The sequence below is a fragment of the Gasterosteus aculeatus genome, chromosome 15 (genome assembly GCF_964276395.1).
Source record: "Gasterosteus aculeatus chromosome 15, fGasAcu3.hap1.1, whole genome shotgun sequence".
NCBI lineage: Eukaryota > Metazoa > Chordata > Actinopteri > Perciformes > Gasterosteidae > Gasterosteus > Gasterosteus aculeatus.
In genome coordinates, this window is record NC_135703.1 from 503,914 (window position 1) to 518,897 (window position 14,984).

The 14,984-nt window shown below is 50.8% G+C and overlaps 3 protein-coding genes across 6 annotated transcripts; 1 reads left to right on the forward strand and 2 right to left on the reverse strand.

Annotated features, from left to right (window-relative positions):
- Positions 1-94: 94 nt before the first annotated feature.
- On the reverse strand, positions 95-4,158 carry ap4s1 (adaptor related protein complex 4 subunit sigma 1). Of its 3 annotated transcripts, none has more exons than XM_078089170.1 (7): positions 3,889-4,158; positions 2,521-2,650; positions 1,486-1,624; positions 1,308-1,394; positions 579-647; positions 391-402; positions 95-300 (listed from the first exon to the last, which is right to left on the reverse strand). In XM_078089170.1, exons 3-7 carry the CDS (start codon positions 1,621-1,623, stop codon positions 172-174), a joined length of 435 nt encoding a protein of 144 aa, XP_077945296.1. In that variant the 5' UTR covers position 1,624; positions 2,521-2,650; positions 3,889-4,158; the 3' UTR covers positions 95-171. The 3 variants fall into 3 exon arrangements, with proteins under 3 accessions (XP_077945296.1, XP_040026099.1, XP_040026098.1); XM_040170165.2 differs by having other exon boundaries at positions 1,720-2,650; XM_040170164.2 differs by lacking the exons at positions 2,521-2,650; positions 3,889-4,158 and adding an exon at positions 1,720-2,093 and having other exon boundaries at positions 1,486-1,637.
- On the forward strand, positions 3,124-11,647 carry strn3 (striatin, calmodulin binding protein 3). Its single transcript, XM_040170161.2, has 16 exons — positions 3,124-3,663; positions 6,327-6,430; positions 6,565-6,638; positions 6,723-6,801; positions 6,948-7,109; positions 7,195-7,351; positions 7,420-7,555; positions 7,836-7,972; positions 8,051-8,229; positions 8,350-8,397; positions 8,478-8,599; positions 8,774-8,941; positions 9,061-9,201; positions 9,294-9,401; positions 9,855-9,941; positions 10,044-11,647. The coding sequence occupies exons 1-16, from the start codon at positions 3,427-3,429 to the stop codon at positions 10,211-10,213; spliced, it is 2,109 nt and encodes a 702-aa protein (XP_040026095.2). The 5' UTR covers positions 3,124-3,426; the 3' UTR covers positions 10,214-11,647.
- Positions 11,648-11,894: 247 nt separating this feature from the next.
- On the reverse strand, positions 11,895-14,679 carry drc2 (dynein regulatory complex subunit 2). Of its 2 annotated transcripts, none has more exons than XM_040170163.2 (9): positions 14,550-14,679; positions 14,319-14,455; positions 13,875-14,042; positions 13,574-13,743; positions 13,327-13,477; positions 13,029-13,145; positions 12,679-12,897; positions 12,478-12,603; positions 11,895-12,222 (listed from the first exon to the last, which is right to left on the reverse strand). In XM_040170163.2, exons 2-9 carry the CDS (start codon positions 14,445-14,447, stop codon positions 11,947-11,949), a joined length of 1,356 nt encoding a protein of 451 aa, XP_040026097.2. In that variant the 5' UTR covers positions 14,448-14,455; positions 14,550-14,679; the 3' UTR covers positions 11,895-11,946. The 2 variants fall into 2 exon arrangements, with proteins under 2 accessions (XP_040026097.2, XP_040026096.2); XM_040170162.2 differs by having other exon boundaries at positions 14,594-14,675.
- Positions 14,680-14,984: the final 305 nt, after the last annotated feature.

Below are 14,984 nucleotides of genomic sequence, written 5' to 3' on the forward strand. Positions count from 1 at the left end.
AGGATTCCTGTGGTGTTTGATGGAGGAAAGTCTGATTATTCATAAATATTCCAGTAAGATGAAACCAAACTAATTGATTCCTTTTGACCATCAGTGTTAAAACAAGTTTCATTGATTTTATTTTGGTAAACAATTCAAGTTGAGAGAACCGATATCACTTCCTGTGGCGACTCAGCCGTCGGCCATCTTGTCGAGGGCGGTGAGCGGCGCGAGGACGCGGCTCTTGTTGGTCTCGACCACGTGTCCATTCTGGATCATCTCGTCCAGGATGATGTGGACGCGGTCCAGGTTGAACATGATCTGAAGATGCCGAGGGTCAAAGAATCAAACACCCAGGAACAGGAAGTGCTGCTCAGATGAAGCGCTGTGATTGGTCGGATTAAAGGATACGTCCAGTTCGCTCTGTTGGAGACAAAGTAAAAAAAGTCTCAGCTGTGTGAAGATCAGTTTTATCGGCAAATGAAAAACATTCCTAAGGACACCCCTCCAAAATAAAATTAATTGTACATGAATTACATAAGTCATTTTAAACAAAGTCCTTCAAGCTGATACGTCACATCTTTTAAATATGAACTCACCACTCGGCTGAAGTATTTGTCCAAAACCTCCACAAAGTTATGAAGCAGCTCGTAGACCGAGAGCTCGTTCTGAGGAGACAAAACCATAACTGTATTTACACAGAAATATTATATATTTTACAAGCGTACGGACACTTCATCACCTTTAGAACTTCCTTAATTCTTGGTGTGGTACTTTGAACAAGGTTTTGGAAGCGTTCCTCACAGATGTTGGAGAACCGTGAACTCATGGACATGTTTGAGATATGAGCTCTGTGACATGGTGCATCAGAAGATGGGACACTGGTCAGCTACATCACTCAGGCTGCAGCGTTACGAGTGGTTCTTTGACTTCCTGTGGAAGCAGCTCGTTCTCCTCTGACCTCTCACATAAACTGGGCTTTCAAGTCCACACCTGCTGCTCACTGGGACGGTGAACATCTGATACGTGTACTAGTACTGCAGCACGGGAAGGTGATACGTGTACTAGTACTGCAGCACGGGGAGGTGATACGTGTACTAGTACTGCAGCACGGGGAGGTGATACGTGTACTAGTACTGCAGCACGGGGAGGTGATACGTGTACTAGTACTGCAGCACGGGAAGGTGATACGTGTACTAGTACTGCAGCACGGGAAGGTGATACGTGTACTAGTACTGCAGCACGGGGAGGTGATACGTGTACTAGTACTGCAGCACGGGAAGGTGATACGTGTACTAGTACTGCAGCACGGGAACAGTAAATCTCACCTCGTTGTCCGTGACGCCGACCACGACGTAGAGGGCTGCGTACTGCCGGTAGACCAGTTTAAAGTCTTTGTAGTCCACGAAGGAGCACTGGGGGGTCATTACCAGCGGTTATTACCAGCGGTTATTACCAGGTGCTAAACAGCAGGCGTCATAACAGGGACACACCGGTAGCAGGTACCTGGTCCTTCCTGCGGCTCAGGCAGCAGCGCACCACGTCGGCCTCCAGCTGCGCCCTCCTGCTGAGCTCCACCGGCTGGTAGTACCGGGACAGGCGGGTCTGACCCTGTCGGTTCACCATCAGCATGAACCGGATCATCCTGAGGACACGTGCTGGTATTCATACAGAGATTATAGGACACGCACTAAAACATTTCCCTCTGAGATGCGAAGTACTCGGGTAAAGTACAAGTACCTTAAAGTAGCGTTACACTTTAACAAGGAACGCGAGTGTCCGAGCAGCACTTGAAGGCGGCATCTCGCTGTATCGATGACCCGTTTGTTTGTTGTTTCTGAAACTTACCGGCAGCCGTTAGCTTGTAGCTAAACGAGCCACATCACGACGCAGGCTAACAACAACATGCTAACTGCTGCTAGCTTCTTTGTTTGGATGAAGGTCGTAAAGAGTCGCAGCGGTTCGGAGACTCGCGGTTAAAGATTAAACTTCTATTTCAGTTGAATATTCCAGTTGAAGCGGAGTGAAACGAAACGAGAGACTGCGCGACGGAGCTAACCGCAGCAGTTAGCATGTCTGACGCATGCTCAGTAAAGCCCCCGCTGGTGCGTTCAAGGAGCAAATGAGAAATACAAACTTTACAACCTCAGACCATTATTTTATCAATAAACAGAAGAAAACAATACAGATTCTTCTTTTTCCACAAATGTTCATATTTATCAAATTGTTCAACTTCTTTGTCTATTTTATTTAAGCAGTAAGGTACGAGAGGCTGTACTTTATCATCCAATAATGTAAATATAATAATAATGATGTGCTGTCCTTCCTTCCTGCTTGTTTCACCTGTCTGCATTTGTCTTGTTCAGTGTTGCTTTTTCCTTTATTATGATCTTATGTTGTACTGCAGGTGCGTTTGTTCTGACTGCAGCCGTTTGTGTCTGCTCTGGTCCATTGTAAGCTTTTCTCTTGCTGTGTATTAGTTGTGTCTACACGTTGTCTTGTTTATCTATACAACATCAGGAGAACACGTCCTCTTCTCACTCAGAAGGCAGCGCAGGTACTGATTCAGGCTCTTGTCATCTCCCTCCTGGACTGCTGTAACTCTCTCCTGCAGGTCTCCTGCTACCACCATTCCACCTCTGCAGCTCATCCAGAAGCTGCCTTAAAACATCTGGGGGGGGATAGCAGATGGAAATTAGCCGTTTTTTATTAGTGTGTATTTTCCCTGCAAAAGGAAGAAATAAATGTTTAATACATTACATGTTCCAATAATAATAAAGAGCCAATAAAGATTTTAACAGTAAGAAGTTGCTAGAATGTGTGCAGTTTGTCATAATTGTTATGACATCATTGTACATTTTACTGATTGTACATTGTACACTGAGAATGCTTATAATAACATAAGTATATGTACATATATTTCTCTCTCTCTCTATATATATATATATATTCCACTAGGAGGCAGACGTGTGGATTTCCACATTCTATACACAGTCTTTTAAATATACCGCATATTAGTTAATCATGTTAATAATTAATCATGAGATCATCCTCATAATTATCCAAAAGTTATAAAAGATAAATGATCTAAATTCAGATGGGAGGTGTGATTTCCTAAATTCCCCGAGGGGCCATGAACGCTACATAGGGGATGACAGGGAGGAAAAGTCAAACTAGCTCTTTCCCATGATGCAGCGCGGCTGGCTTCTCCCTCCGTAATCATCGCAGCCAGGGAGAGAGCAGTAATGGCGGCCGGTTAGAGCCACACACCAACTCCGCGTCTTCATTCAGCCGCACTCACTGCAGCCCTCCGGGGGCAAACAGCCCGACTCACGGCGGCGCGACACACACGGACCGGAGACACGGAGCTCCTTTAAGGGGGTCGGGGAGGGGGGGCGGGAATCCTTCAGCCCGGGACTTTCCTTCTACTTTTCTAAAAAAAAAAACATGGATGAGCATCCCGGCGGGGGAGGAGGGTTTGGAGCAGGGAGCCCGAGGCAGCAACAAGGGGGCAACGGCAACGCTAATCCGGGTGTCATGGTGCCGCACCAGCCGGACGAGCTGCCCAGGCAGCAGCAGCAGCAACAGTACACCATCCCCGGCATCCTGCACTACATCCAGCACGAGTGGGCCCGGTTCGAGATGGAGCGGGCGCACTGGGAAGTGGAGAGGGCCGAGCTCCAGGTTAGCACGCTTAGCTAGCGGCGATTTGGCCAGTTCAACGCTAATGTCAACTGTCAACAACTACCGGGGAGAGGGGCAGTTTGCCGTGTAACTTCGCCACTTTTCGCCGAGCAGATTATAATCAACACACGTAAAATTGTCATAAAGTTGTTTGTAGCCTAGCCGGCCGTGTGGCTAAAGTTAACGTGGCTGAGGCACGATTAGCGGGTTGCCCAGTGGGGTTACCGTTAGCTTAGCTGTCAGCGGGGGTGTCGATGGCATTCCCAGGTGTCGTCGTCACTCTCCGCCGATAGTTAGCGATGCTTAAACTCGTGGGAACTTTTTGTTCCACCGCGGTGACACAAGTGCGTTAAAATGAGACGTTTGCTCGAGCTAGCTGGCTAGCTAATCCGCATTTTGGTCGGTCACGCTAACTGCAGGCTAGCGGTGTTTACCAGTGAGTTTAAGCAGCCGTGACGAGTTAGCGTCACGCACCGGTCTGTGGGTCTCATACCTGACCTTTGACCTTAGCAACACCTGTGGGTCAAATCCCGCGTGCTTCCATTAATGTTTATCTTAAATATGAACAACAAGAGTCGTTTCTACACGTGAGTTAATTCAGTGTCACGTGACGGACATCCCATGGAATTGGTTTGATTATTTAAACTGGGATTAGTTAGACTGATGTTTCAACTCCGGTTTAGCGGGAAGCCTGGAAACCGGGAAACCGCTAGCATGGCGCACTGGATACGCTGAGTACCACGCTGATATTAAATCATTGATCAATGACGACAAATTATATAAATGTGAGCTGATTCAGTATCATGTGACAGAATCCTTTTGTTTGTTTATCAGTAAATATTGAAGAGCTTTAAACCAACAGTCCAGCTTTCTCTTTCTATTGGAAAGTCTGAAGAAGTTAACTCGAGCTTTGTTTTAGGGTGCTTTTATTGTGAAACTCTTGACCCAGAATCAAGACATTTCTAAGGGGTTTCTGGTGAAGAGCCGAAGTACAAGATGAAGAAGAGTTGTGAGTCTGAAAACCAGCTGATGGAATGTTTGTTGTGTTCTGAAATACATTTGTTGATTCTGCGGAGAGAAGCCGTAGTCTGTGAAAACATCTGGAGAATATTTAGATCCGTCTGTGTTGAGACGCTGAGGACAAATTGATTAGTCGACCCTTTAAATGTCTGCTGACTGATCTCTCACATCATGGTTGATGGGTGATGTCATAGTTTATTTAAATGACTCACACGGTGAACGTTGGGTTGCATTGTGGGTAATGTCATCCACTTGAATCGTTTATTGAATAATCTGTCCTTCATAATTATAATAGTGTGATGGATCAGTAGTTTAGTCGATGCTGTGCTCATTAATCCGTGACACTTTCGTCTTCTGAAGGCTCCCAGCCCCGGCAGGTCAAAGGTCGTGAGGTTTACCTGGAGAGCAGCCGGGCGGTATTTTGGTAAAGAGAGCAGAGCGGCAACGACAGCCCGACCCCAGCAGGGCGCTAAAAGTAGAGCGGCCCCGATGACGCACGCACGCGTGTGAGAAATCCCTCCTCCCATTTAGCCCGACTGCTCATCGGGTATGTTTGGGTTAGTGAACTAACCTCGTGATCATCACTGCAGAGCGCTTGAGCCACACTCACCGGGGGGGTTTGTGAGCTTGGTTACTATTTAAGAATGATTCTGTCATCAAGCATCAATGCGTCAGCGCTCCAATCAAGAAATCATCAATCAAGAATCCAGCCAGACGACGAACTGCGACCACGCTGCCTCAGTTAATGAAGTGTCCGCGTCCTTCCTGTGTTTTCATGTCCGATAACGACAGACACCACCAACGTGGATGGACGGGACGGTTGTCACAGTAACGAAGGACGCAGACTTTACAGCTAGTCAGTGCACACACGTGTGCCCTCTGAGCCGTGGCTGTCAATCACTGAGCTGACCAATAACGCGTTAGTGCGATGGGTCTTCTGTCTCTCTCGTGGCCAGGGAGGACCTCTTGGTTCCGTGGTGGTAGAGGAAGTTGCGACCTCCAGTATGCCTCTTGATTTGACCCCCCCCCCAGGTCCTCGTTGCCATGGCCACGCTGGCAGACAGCAGCCCGTGTTTGTATAAATAGATCTGCTCGGCCCTCATTGGGTTCGTTTTCAGGAGCAGCTGCTCACTCAGACAGACAGACAGACAGCCGGTGGGGGGCACCGGGGGGTCCTGGTAATCCAGAGGTTCGGGGTGATGTCACCGTCCTTCCCCCTCTCAGAGCAATAATTGTTATAATAATAATAATAATAATAATAATAATGCAGGCTTAGATTTTCTGAGGAAAAATGACAGACGATTTGAATAACGGCGCCTATTTGGTTCTCAGCTGGTGACATCATCACATTCTTTACTTTACAGGAGGAATCTTTTCAACCTTTTGTCTATAAAATGACAAAGGTTGACTGAAAGTTTGCTTGTGTAAAATATAAACAGCTAAATATGTTCAGTTCTCACACAGATGAAATAATGTGATTAGTTCTGGTGTGAACATTCTTACGTGGAAACTATTTGAATACATTTGTGGGGAAAAAAGTTTTCTCTTGAAGGAAAGCTTTTTTATACTTTTTTTCTATAGTTTAAATTTAGAGAAGCATCAGCTTACATCTGCTTGATGTGACCTTTGACCCCTGTCCACAGGCAAGGATAGCGTTCCTGCAGGGGGAGAGGAAAGGGCAGGAGAACCTGAAGAACGACCTGGTCAGAAGAATAAAGATGTTGGAGTATGCTTTGAAGCAGGAGAGGTACGAATCCTGCTGATGATGCTGTGTGGTGCATTCAGGGGCACTTGGTAAACCACAGAATAAAGCACAAAGTGCAGAACAAGAACGGCAGAAGAGGTGAAACGACGTGTATCTATTTTTGTGTCCCTCCTCAGAGCCAAATACCACAAGTTAAAATATGGAACGGAGTTGAACCAAGGAGAGATGAAGATGCCGAGCTTTGAAGCAGGTAGGGGATGAACATCTGCGTTAATCTCTTCTCCTCCTCCCGACGGCCATGAACTCACCGCGGTGCCTGTCTGTCTCCTCTCAGACACCAAGGACTCGGAGGTCTCTGCTGTCCCTGCCAACAGTCAACTCACCTGGAAACAAGGGAGACAGCTGCTGCGACAGTAAGACTTTCCTCACAGTGTCAACCACGAGCTTCATGAACCTCATTTCCTTTAGTAAATGTGACAATTGTAAGAAGCCAACCGGAGAAACATAAACACAGATGATTCCACAACAACCTGAGGAATACAGATTGTGGTGTGTTCAGGTACCTGCAGGAAGTGGGATACACGGACACCATCCTGGACGTGCGTACCCAGAGGGTGCGCTCCCTGCTCGGCCTGTCGGGCTCCGAGCAGAACGGTTCTGTGGAGAACAAGAACCTGCAGCACCTGGTCAACGGCACGGAGCGCCGCAAGGACGGCAAGAGGTACGCACGCGGGGGTCAGAGGTCACACCTCCCCCTGGGGGTCACAGGTCACGCAGCAGTCACACCTCCCCTCGCCGGTTTGCAGGAGTCCGGGTGACGTTCTGGAGACGTTTAACTTCCTGGAGAATGCGGAGGATAGCGATGAAGAGGAGGAGGAGGAAGAGGAGGAAGAGGAGGAGGGAGACCTGATGGCCGACATCAGCACAGACAAACACCAACGAGCCAAGAAACACAAGGCCAAGGTACTCACTCACTCACTCGCCCACTCCTCCCCCCTCTCTCTCCTTAACGCCACCTCCTCTTCCTCCAGGTGGGGAACGAGGGATTGGCATCGGAGGATGACGCCGACACCGAGGAGGCCCTGAAGGAGTTTGACTTCTTGGTGACGGCGGAGGACGGCGAGGGAGCCGGCGAGGCCCGGAGCTCCGGGGACGGGACCGAGTGGGGTGAGGCTCAGTCATGGGGGGGTACTGAGGACACGAGGGAGGGCCTTTATCAATCATCAAGCTGGACAATAAACGCCCGACTAGTGAGAAGAGCCTGAACGCATCACGGTGCGACTCAGTTAGTCTAGCCGTTAGCCGTTAGCTCAGTTAGCTTCATTATTTGACAGCCGCACACAGCTGAGGTGGAAAGCGTTTTACCGTCAAATAACGAAGGAAAGAAGACTCCTAATGTGTGTGTGTGTGTGTGTGTGTCTGTGTGTGTGTGTGTGTGTGTGTGTAGCGGAGCCCCTTCCCTTTCCTCCTGGCGGGGGGAAGTCCTTCCTGTTGGGCTCTGACGACGTGATGCAGAGCGTGATGGGCCTGGGCGACCTCGCCGACCTCACCGTCACCAACGACGAGACAGACTACGGCTACGATGTAAGCCGCCGGCTGCTCCATGTAGCTCCGCCTCCCACCACGCCCACTTAACCTTTAGCTTGTCTCCCCGCCCCGCAGCTCCCTTCCAATAAGGAGTCTTCGTTCAGGAAGACGTGGAACCCCAAGTACACGCTGAGGAGCCACTTCGACGGCGTGCGGGCGCTGGCGTTCCACCCGGTGGAGCCCTGCCTGGTCACCGTGTCCGAGGACCAGACCCTGAAGCTGTGGAACCTCACGAAGACCGTCCCCGCCAAAAAGTACCCACGGCACGCACACACACACACACACAACTCTCATCACACAGCCACCGTAAAGCTGTACAACTCTTCAGATGGTCCTTGAATGCATCGTGTGTGATGAAGTGTTTTGTGTTACAGAAGTGCCTCCTTTGATGTGGAGCCCGTCTACACATTCAGAGCTCATGTGTATGTATCACACACACACACACACACACACACACACACTCGCTCCGAGGTCTCCGGTGAACACGTGTCTCCGTCCTCAGCGGTCCCGTGTTGTCCTTGGCGATGACCTCCAGCGGCGAGCAGTGCTTCAGCGGCGGCATCGACTCGACGATCCAGTGGTGGAACATCCCCAGCTCCAACGTGGACCCCTACGACACCTACGGTGAGCTCCTCCACCCGAACACCACCCTCCTCCAACTCAGCCCTCTGAGGCCTCTCTAGGAAACGCAAGGCGTCCTTCACCCGAGGAAAGGAGATGGAGTCAAACAAGTGGACATAAATAGGTTATGATAGCCGAGCGGTGCAATGACAGACCGCTCCTCTCTGGTCCAATCAGAACCCAGCGTCTTGGCGGGCTCGTGGTTGGGTCACACGGACGCCGTGTGGGGATTGGCCTACAGCGGCATCAAGAACCGCCTCCTGTCCTGCTCGGCCGACGGCACGGTGAAGCTGTGGAACCCGGCGGAGAAGAACCCCTGCATCAGCACTTTCAACACAGACAATGGTGAGTTCCCCCCCACCAACACCACCACCACCCCTCCCCCACCGCCTCCTCAACCCCCCCCACAACCACCACCCCTCCCCTCCAACAGCTGCTCAGTGAGTCCCTCCGTGTCTCTGCAGAACACGGCGTCCCCACTTCGGTGGACTTCAACGGGTGTGACCCCGCCCACATGGTGGCGTCGTTTAATAGCGGAGACGTGGTGGTCTACGACCTGGAGACCTCCCAGAATGCACTGGTGCTGAAGGGCCAGGGAGACGGCAGTAAGACTCTCTCTTACACACTCTGCTTGATGAAACAAATACTGGGGTCATGAGTCCATATTCACCCCCCCCCCCCCCCCCCCCCCCTCCAGGCCTCCCAGGGTCCAATCACATCAACAAGGTGGTGAGTCATCCCACGCTGCCCGTCACCATCACCGCCCACGAGGACCGACAAATCAAGTTCTACGATAACAAGTCGGGTCAGTGTGACTCTTACTGTGTAAAGCAAATGTATGCTGCTGATTCCACGTTGTTATCAAACCGTCCGTCACCTGGACGGTGTTTTATCAGCTGACTTAAATAAGGGTTCTGATCGGATAGAACCAAATACGTTGGTACTGAACATGTCAAACCAAAACTATCTTGGGATCGACACCAAAGATGAGTTTGCACCTGTCTGGGGAACCTGTAGAACCGGTAGGTACAGTAATGGATCTCTGGTGAGGGTCACACATCGAGGACCAGGTGCCTGAATCTCTCATTATTGTGCACCTGGACGGTCGTCTACATCTAAAGGTCAATGAAAATAATGGCCAGATGTTACTACACCCAAAGTCTGACCCTCTGAAGAAGTTATTTATGGTGCCGTCAATCATTGGAATAATTACCCGACGAAATAATGAATGTAATACTTTAATCGTGTCTGTCTCCAGGTAAAGTGATCCACGCCATGGTGGCTCACCTGGATGCCGTGACGAGTCTGGCTGTGGATCCTAACGGGATCTACTTGATGTCTGGAAGTAAGGAGACACTCGGTCCTCCACCTGTTTCTGCTTCTTGTCCTCCACCACCTTCATCATTGTCCCCTCTGCTTGTCCACAACCATCTCGCCTCCTCCTCAGGTCACGACTGCTCCCTTCGCCTGTGGAACCTGGACAGTAAGACGTGTGTTCAGGAGATCACGGCTCACCGCAAGAAGAGCGAGGAGGCCATCTACGACGTGGCCTTCCACCCCTCCAAGGCCTACATCGCCTCCGCAGGAGCCGACGCCCTCGCCAGGGTCTACGTGTAGACCAGGAGGAGGAGGAGCAGAGACCGTCTGCAGGTCTCTGAGCGCGAAGAAGACACACACTCTGCAGCTCCTCCAGGAGGTGCAGCTGTGTCGTCTCCTCCAGCTGACCGAAGACACTGAGACGTTCTCCTGTCCTGTCATGTCCCCCTCCCACGTAGCAAGGACAGACTTGAAGGACAAACTGAGCGTCTATGAGGGTGATGATGCTGTTTAAGGCAGCAGAGACACTTTCAAGCGGTCTGTGTCCCTCAGGCGCTTCATTCAGCCGACGGGGGACGACGGTTCTCCTCCGTAAGGTTTGTCTTCATGAGCGAGGACATTAAAGCACAATAGGAGCCTTTAAAGGACGACACAAGAGGACTTTGTTAGATTACTTGAGAGGACGTTAGAGGCGGTGGGGGACGATGGACGCTAGAGGACGCTGCTCTGAGCGTTGCGATCGCTCTTAAACCAAACCGTGACCTGCCGTTGGTGCTCCATCAGTGACGGTGTAGTAAACACAGGTGGAGCTGCTTAAGGGACAAACCTCACAATCCGTAGAGTAGAAGACGGTTTGAACTCTGATTCGTTCTATTTACGTTTTTTACGTTTTTGAAATCTGAAGTAGACTCAGATCGACAATTTTTTACCGTGTTTTTAAGGAATTACTTTAGTTCAGCGACCTCGTTGGGTTCAAACTCTCGTCCTCAGTCCGTCCTAACGGGCCAATCGGAACCCTGCGGTCTGACCGTGTGGACGCTTTCTGTTTGTGTAAAATAATTCTAGTTTTATAATCGTTTTTATAAAAGTGGAATGGTCTCGTCCGCGGCGCTCTGGGTCCCAAAACCCGCCGAGTTGCGTCGTCGCTCTGGAGGAGGAGCTCCGTCTCTCCTCGTCAGTCCCACAAAGTATAAGATTTATTCATAGAGCGTAAATTTATTGATTTGTGTAGGGGAGGGTTTGGCTTTATGCACTGGTACCTGAACGCACCACGGCCTCCTCACATCCCCGTGTGAGTTTCGAGTTTCAAACGTTGAGAACGCTCCGACAAGCAGGAGCAGGTTTATTTATGTTTCCTTTTTTCTCTTTCATCCTAATGAGCCTGTTTGTGCTGCAGGGGAAACGGTCCAATCAGAGGCCTGCTTGGGCGGGCTTTAAACACTAAGGCTGCTGCCTGATTGGCTGAACATGGGCTGTGGTTTGCTTTAAAGACGGATCTTTATTTCACCACTTTCTTTGTGTAATGCATGATTAATACAATAAAAGGTATTTTTTTTTCTAGTCTTACTGAAAAAAAAAGGAAAAAGTTGATTAATTTGCAAGTTTTGTAAATTCTTTGTTTATTTTGATTCACGAAATATGAAACATCAGATTTTAAAGATTGAACCACATGCAGAACACAACTGAAATGTATATAAAATGTGTATAATAACTATTAAATGGTGTACCTGTCCAGAGGCTCCTCTCCGCTCCTCATTCTGTGGACCAAGCCTCAGGAAGTGTACCGCCAAAATAAAACCTGCTCCTCTAGGTTTTTATGAATCAGAAGCTGAATGAAAACGCTCGTGAACATGATGGTTAGTCACAGTAACGTGTTGCTCTGGGACCAGCGGGGCGCCTGCTTACAGCCACCAGGCCGGCGACACGTGTGAGACGTTGGTTATTGATGCCGTCGCTCGCCAGAAAGGAACACGACACGTGGTTTCATTTAAACGGTTCATTTTATTAACCGCTCATCAAACGGAGCCAAAGTGTTAATAATGCCTGGCGACGTGCGCGCCCTCGATGACTGTGTGGCGGCGGTCGGCGAGGCGCCTGCCGGCCTCCGGGGGGACGGCGGTGGTCGGGGCCCCGCCCACAGCAAGCAGGGCGTGGCCTCCGGGGTCCCGGTCGCTCACCGTCATGGCGTCCAGGCACTCCTGCAGCAGCAGCTTCAGCTGCAGGTTGTCTCGGGTCAGAGCGTCCCGCTGTGTCCTCAGGGCCCCCAGCTTCAGGACAGACACGGTGGTCCTCAGCGTCACCGCCGTCTCCTGCAGAACCACAGGTCAGTGAAGGCAACCTGGACGTCTACTACGTCCTGTCTTTACATCCTACTTCCTTTCTTTGTCTCCTACATCCTATGTCTTGTCTAGATCTCCTACGTCTTTCAGAGCTTGACATGGTGTAAGTATGAAGGGACAACACGCGTCACCATGACAACGGCACAGATATGATTTACGACGGATTTATTTGATACTTTTTACTCTGATTTGAGGAAAGACGTCATCTTATGATCCTCGTCCTACCTCTTCTGGTCCCTCTGTCTCCGCTCCTGTCTCCTGTCTCTGCTCCGCCAAAGGGCACGTCAGTAAGTCCCCCTGGTCCCCCTCCAGCCTGCGGCCCACCTCGGCCACCCGGAGGACCTTCTCGCCCTGGAGACGGAGCGAAGGGTACGAGTGAGCACACGGGGACAAAGGGACGAACTGAGTGAGACGGACGCGCGTCACCTTGGCGACGACGGCCTTCAGCTTCTTGGCGGCGGCGGCGCTCCGGACGGTGAGCAGAGTCAGGCGCCTCCTCGCGGCCCCGCGGCCCCGAGTCAGCTGGTCCTGGAGCACCAGGGTCCTCGCGGCCACCTTCTGGGTGGCGTCCCTCAGGTCCTGCTCCAGCGCCTGGTTTCCTGTCTCGCTGGCGATCAGCTGGTGGTGCAGGAGGGTGGCGGTGTCCTGGAGGACAGGAGGGACAGACGCATGGGGGGCAACACATCATACGCTCATACCAACTTGACCTGGTTTAGTTTGACTTCCTGTCTCTTAAGGGACGAAAATCTCCTCCTGTTATTGGTTCAGAATCAGACCTGAAGCTTCTTTGCCTCCTTCTCGGCTTCGTCCTTCATCCTGATCAGCTGCTGACGTTCCTTCTGCAGCTCCAGCAGCGGTGGGTCCTGGATGTCCTCTTGAAGCAGCAGAGCAATCTGTCCACAGAGAACACACCTGAGGACATCTATGACTTTTTCTCTCCTCACTAATCAGACGTTCCTCATCACTGATCATCTACTGAACAGAACCTGATCTATTGACCCATGACCTCGTCCGCTGTGCTCTGAACGAGGGTTTTCAGTACGTAATAAGAAAAGCTGTCCCAGGATCAGGTACCTGCAGCTTGTGGGACGTCCAGTACACCGTCTTGCTCCTGTTGTACAGCTTCTGGATCTGCTCCATCAGCTCCTGGTGCTGCTGCTCCAGCGGGAGGCTGGCGTCCTCCAGGTCGGCCCGCCGCCTCGCCGAGGCGGAGTTCATCTGCCTCCTGAAGGAGGAGGGGTCACAGATGTGAGGGGGAGGAGGGGTCACAGATGTGAGGGGGAGGAGGGGGAGGAAGGAGCAGTGGTCTCCTTGGACGCACCTCTCTGAGATGAACCTGGAGTGTAGCTCCTGGAGGAGGTTCCCCCACTGCTGCTTCACCAGCTCCACCCGTTTGTGCTGCAGAGACCTCAGACGCTCCAGTTGCTGCAGGTGGACGCGCCAAACCTGAGCCCACTGAAGCTCCGCCTCCTGCAGGTCACGCTGCAGAGTCTGCAATGCAAAGAGGGAGACTGAGGAGGAAGTGGAGCAGCAGGACTAGGAGGGGGGCGGAGCAGCGGGACTAGGAGGGGGGCGGAGCAGCGGGACTAGGAGGGCGGCGGCGGCGCAGCAGCCGGGCTGACCTTGACTGAGTTGTCCAGGCCGTCCAGCTGTCTCTCAAACGTCGGTCTCAGCACCTCCATGTCTCCTCGCAGCTCTCCTGCTCGGCCGTGACGGAGAATCGACCTCCACACTTCGTTGAGCTTCAGCAGGTTCCCCGCCGTGTTCTTCTCCTCCTCCTGCAGCTTGTCCTGGTCCCACAGAGAGGAGGCGCAGCGTGTTTACCAAATGCCCACCACGTTGTCTGATGGCTCGGTGCAGATCAGACACATATTGATGCTTTTAATTTGAAAGGGCTGGAGGCTGTGAGGAATATTTGAAACTTTGTCCAATTAAAACGTGTGAAAGACGGAATTAGTGTGTAATTGGTTCAGTATTCGATGGCATCCATCAGACACATTAGCTTCTAAATCAAAGCTGACGGGCTGTGATGTGGTGGTCTCACGGTGGGGACGGGAAGGACACACCTCCAGAAACAGGGTGAGGGTCTCCTCCTTCTTCTTGGCCATCTCCTCCTCCGCCTGAGCTCTCTGCAGAAGGAGCATCCGCCTCTCCTCCTCCGTCCTTCCTCCACCTCTCTTGGATTCTCTCGCCATGATGCCTCCTTTGCAGATTAGGGGTCAATAAGTTGATTCACTATTAACGGGAAGAACACGTGACCAATACAATACAAGTGAACGGCTGCTGCTCGCGCTCACCGGAGCCGTTAAGGCGTGTGACGTCACCAACGACCGGGCCTTACCTGAGCCGCGGGACGCGTTCGGTGGTTTGCGTCCCGTCTCTATGACAACAGCTCCGAAGGCGAGCCGCCATATTGGATCGAACCAACTGACGGGTGGAACGGGGGAGGTCATTTGTTGACATGTCGGGAGAAACTTTATATTACCTAAAGAGAATATTAACCTTTATTTAAATGGAAAAGCAAACAGCAGTTCTGAAAATGTAAAAGAAATAATCATGAATAAAATGAAATAATGGAAAATCCCTTTGGAATGAGAAAAGAAAATTAAATCAAATGTTTATGAAATCTGAATATTCTTTAAATAAAAAGGTATGCACTAATGTTACCAAATTGGAAAAATAGTAGCATAATCTGTCATTTTAATGAAACTCCTTACTTTGTTAGATCCTTG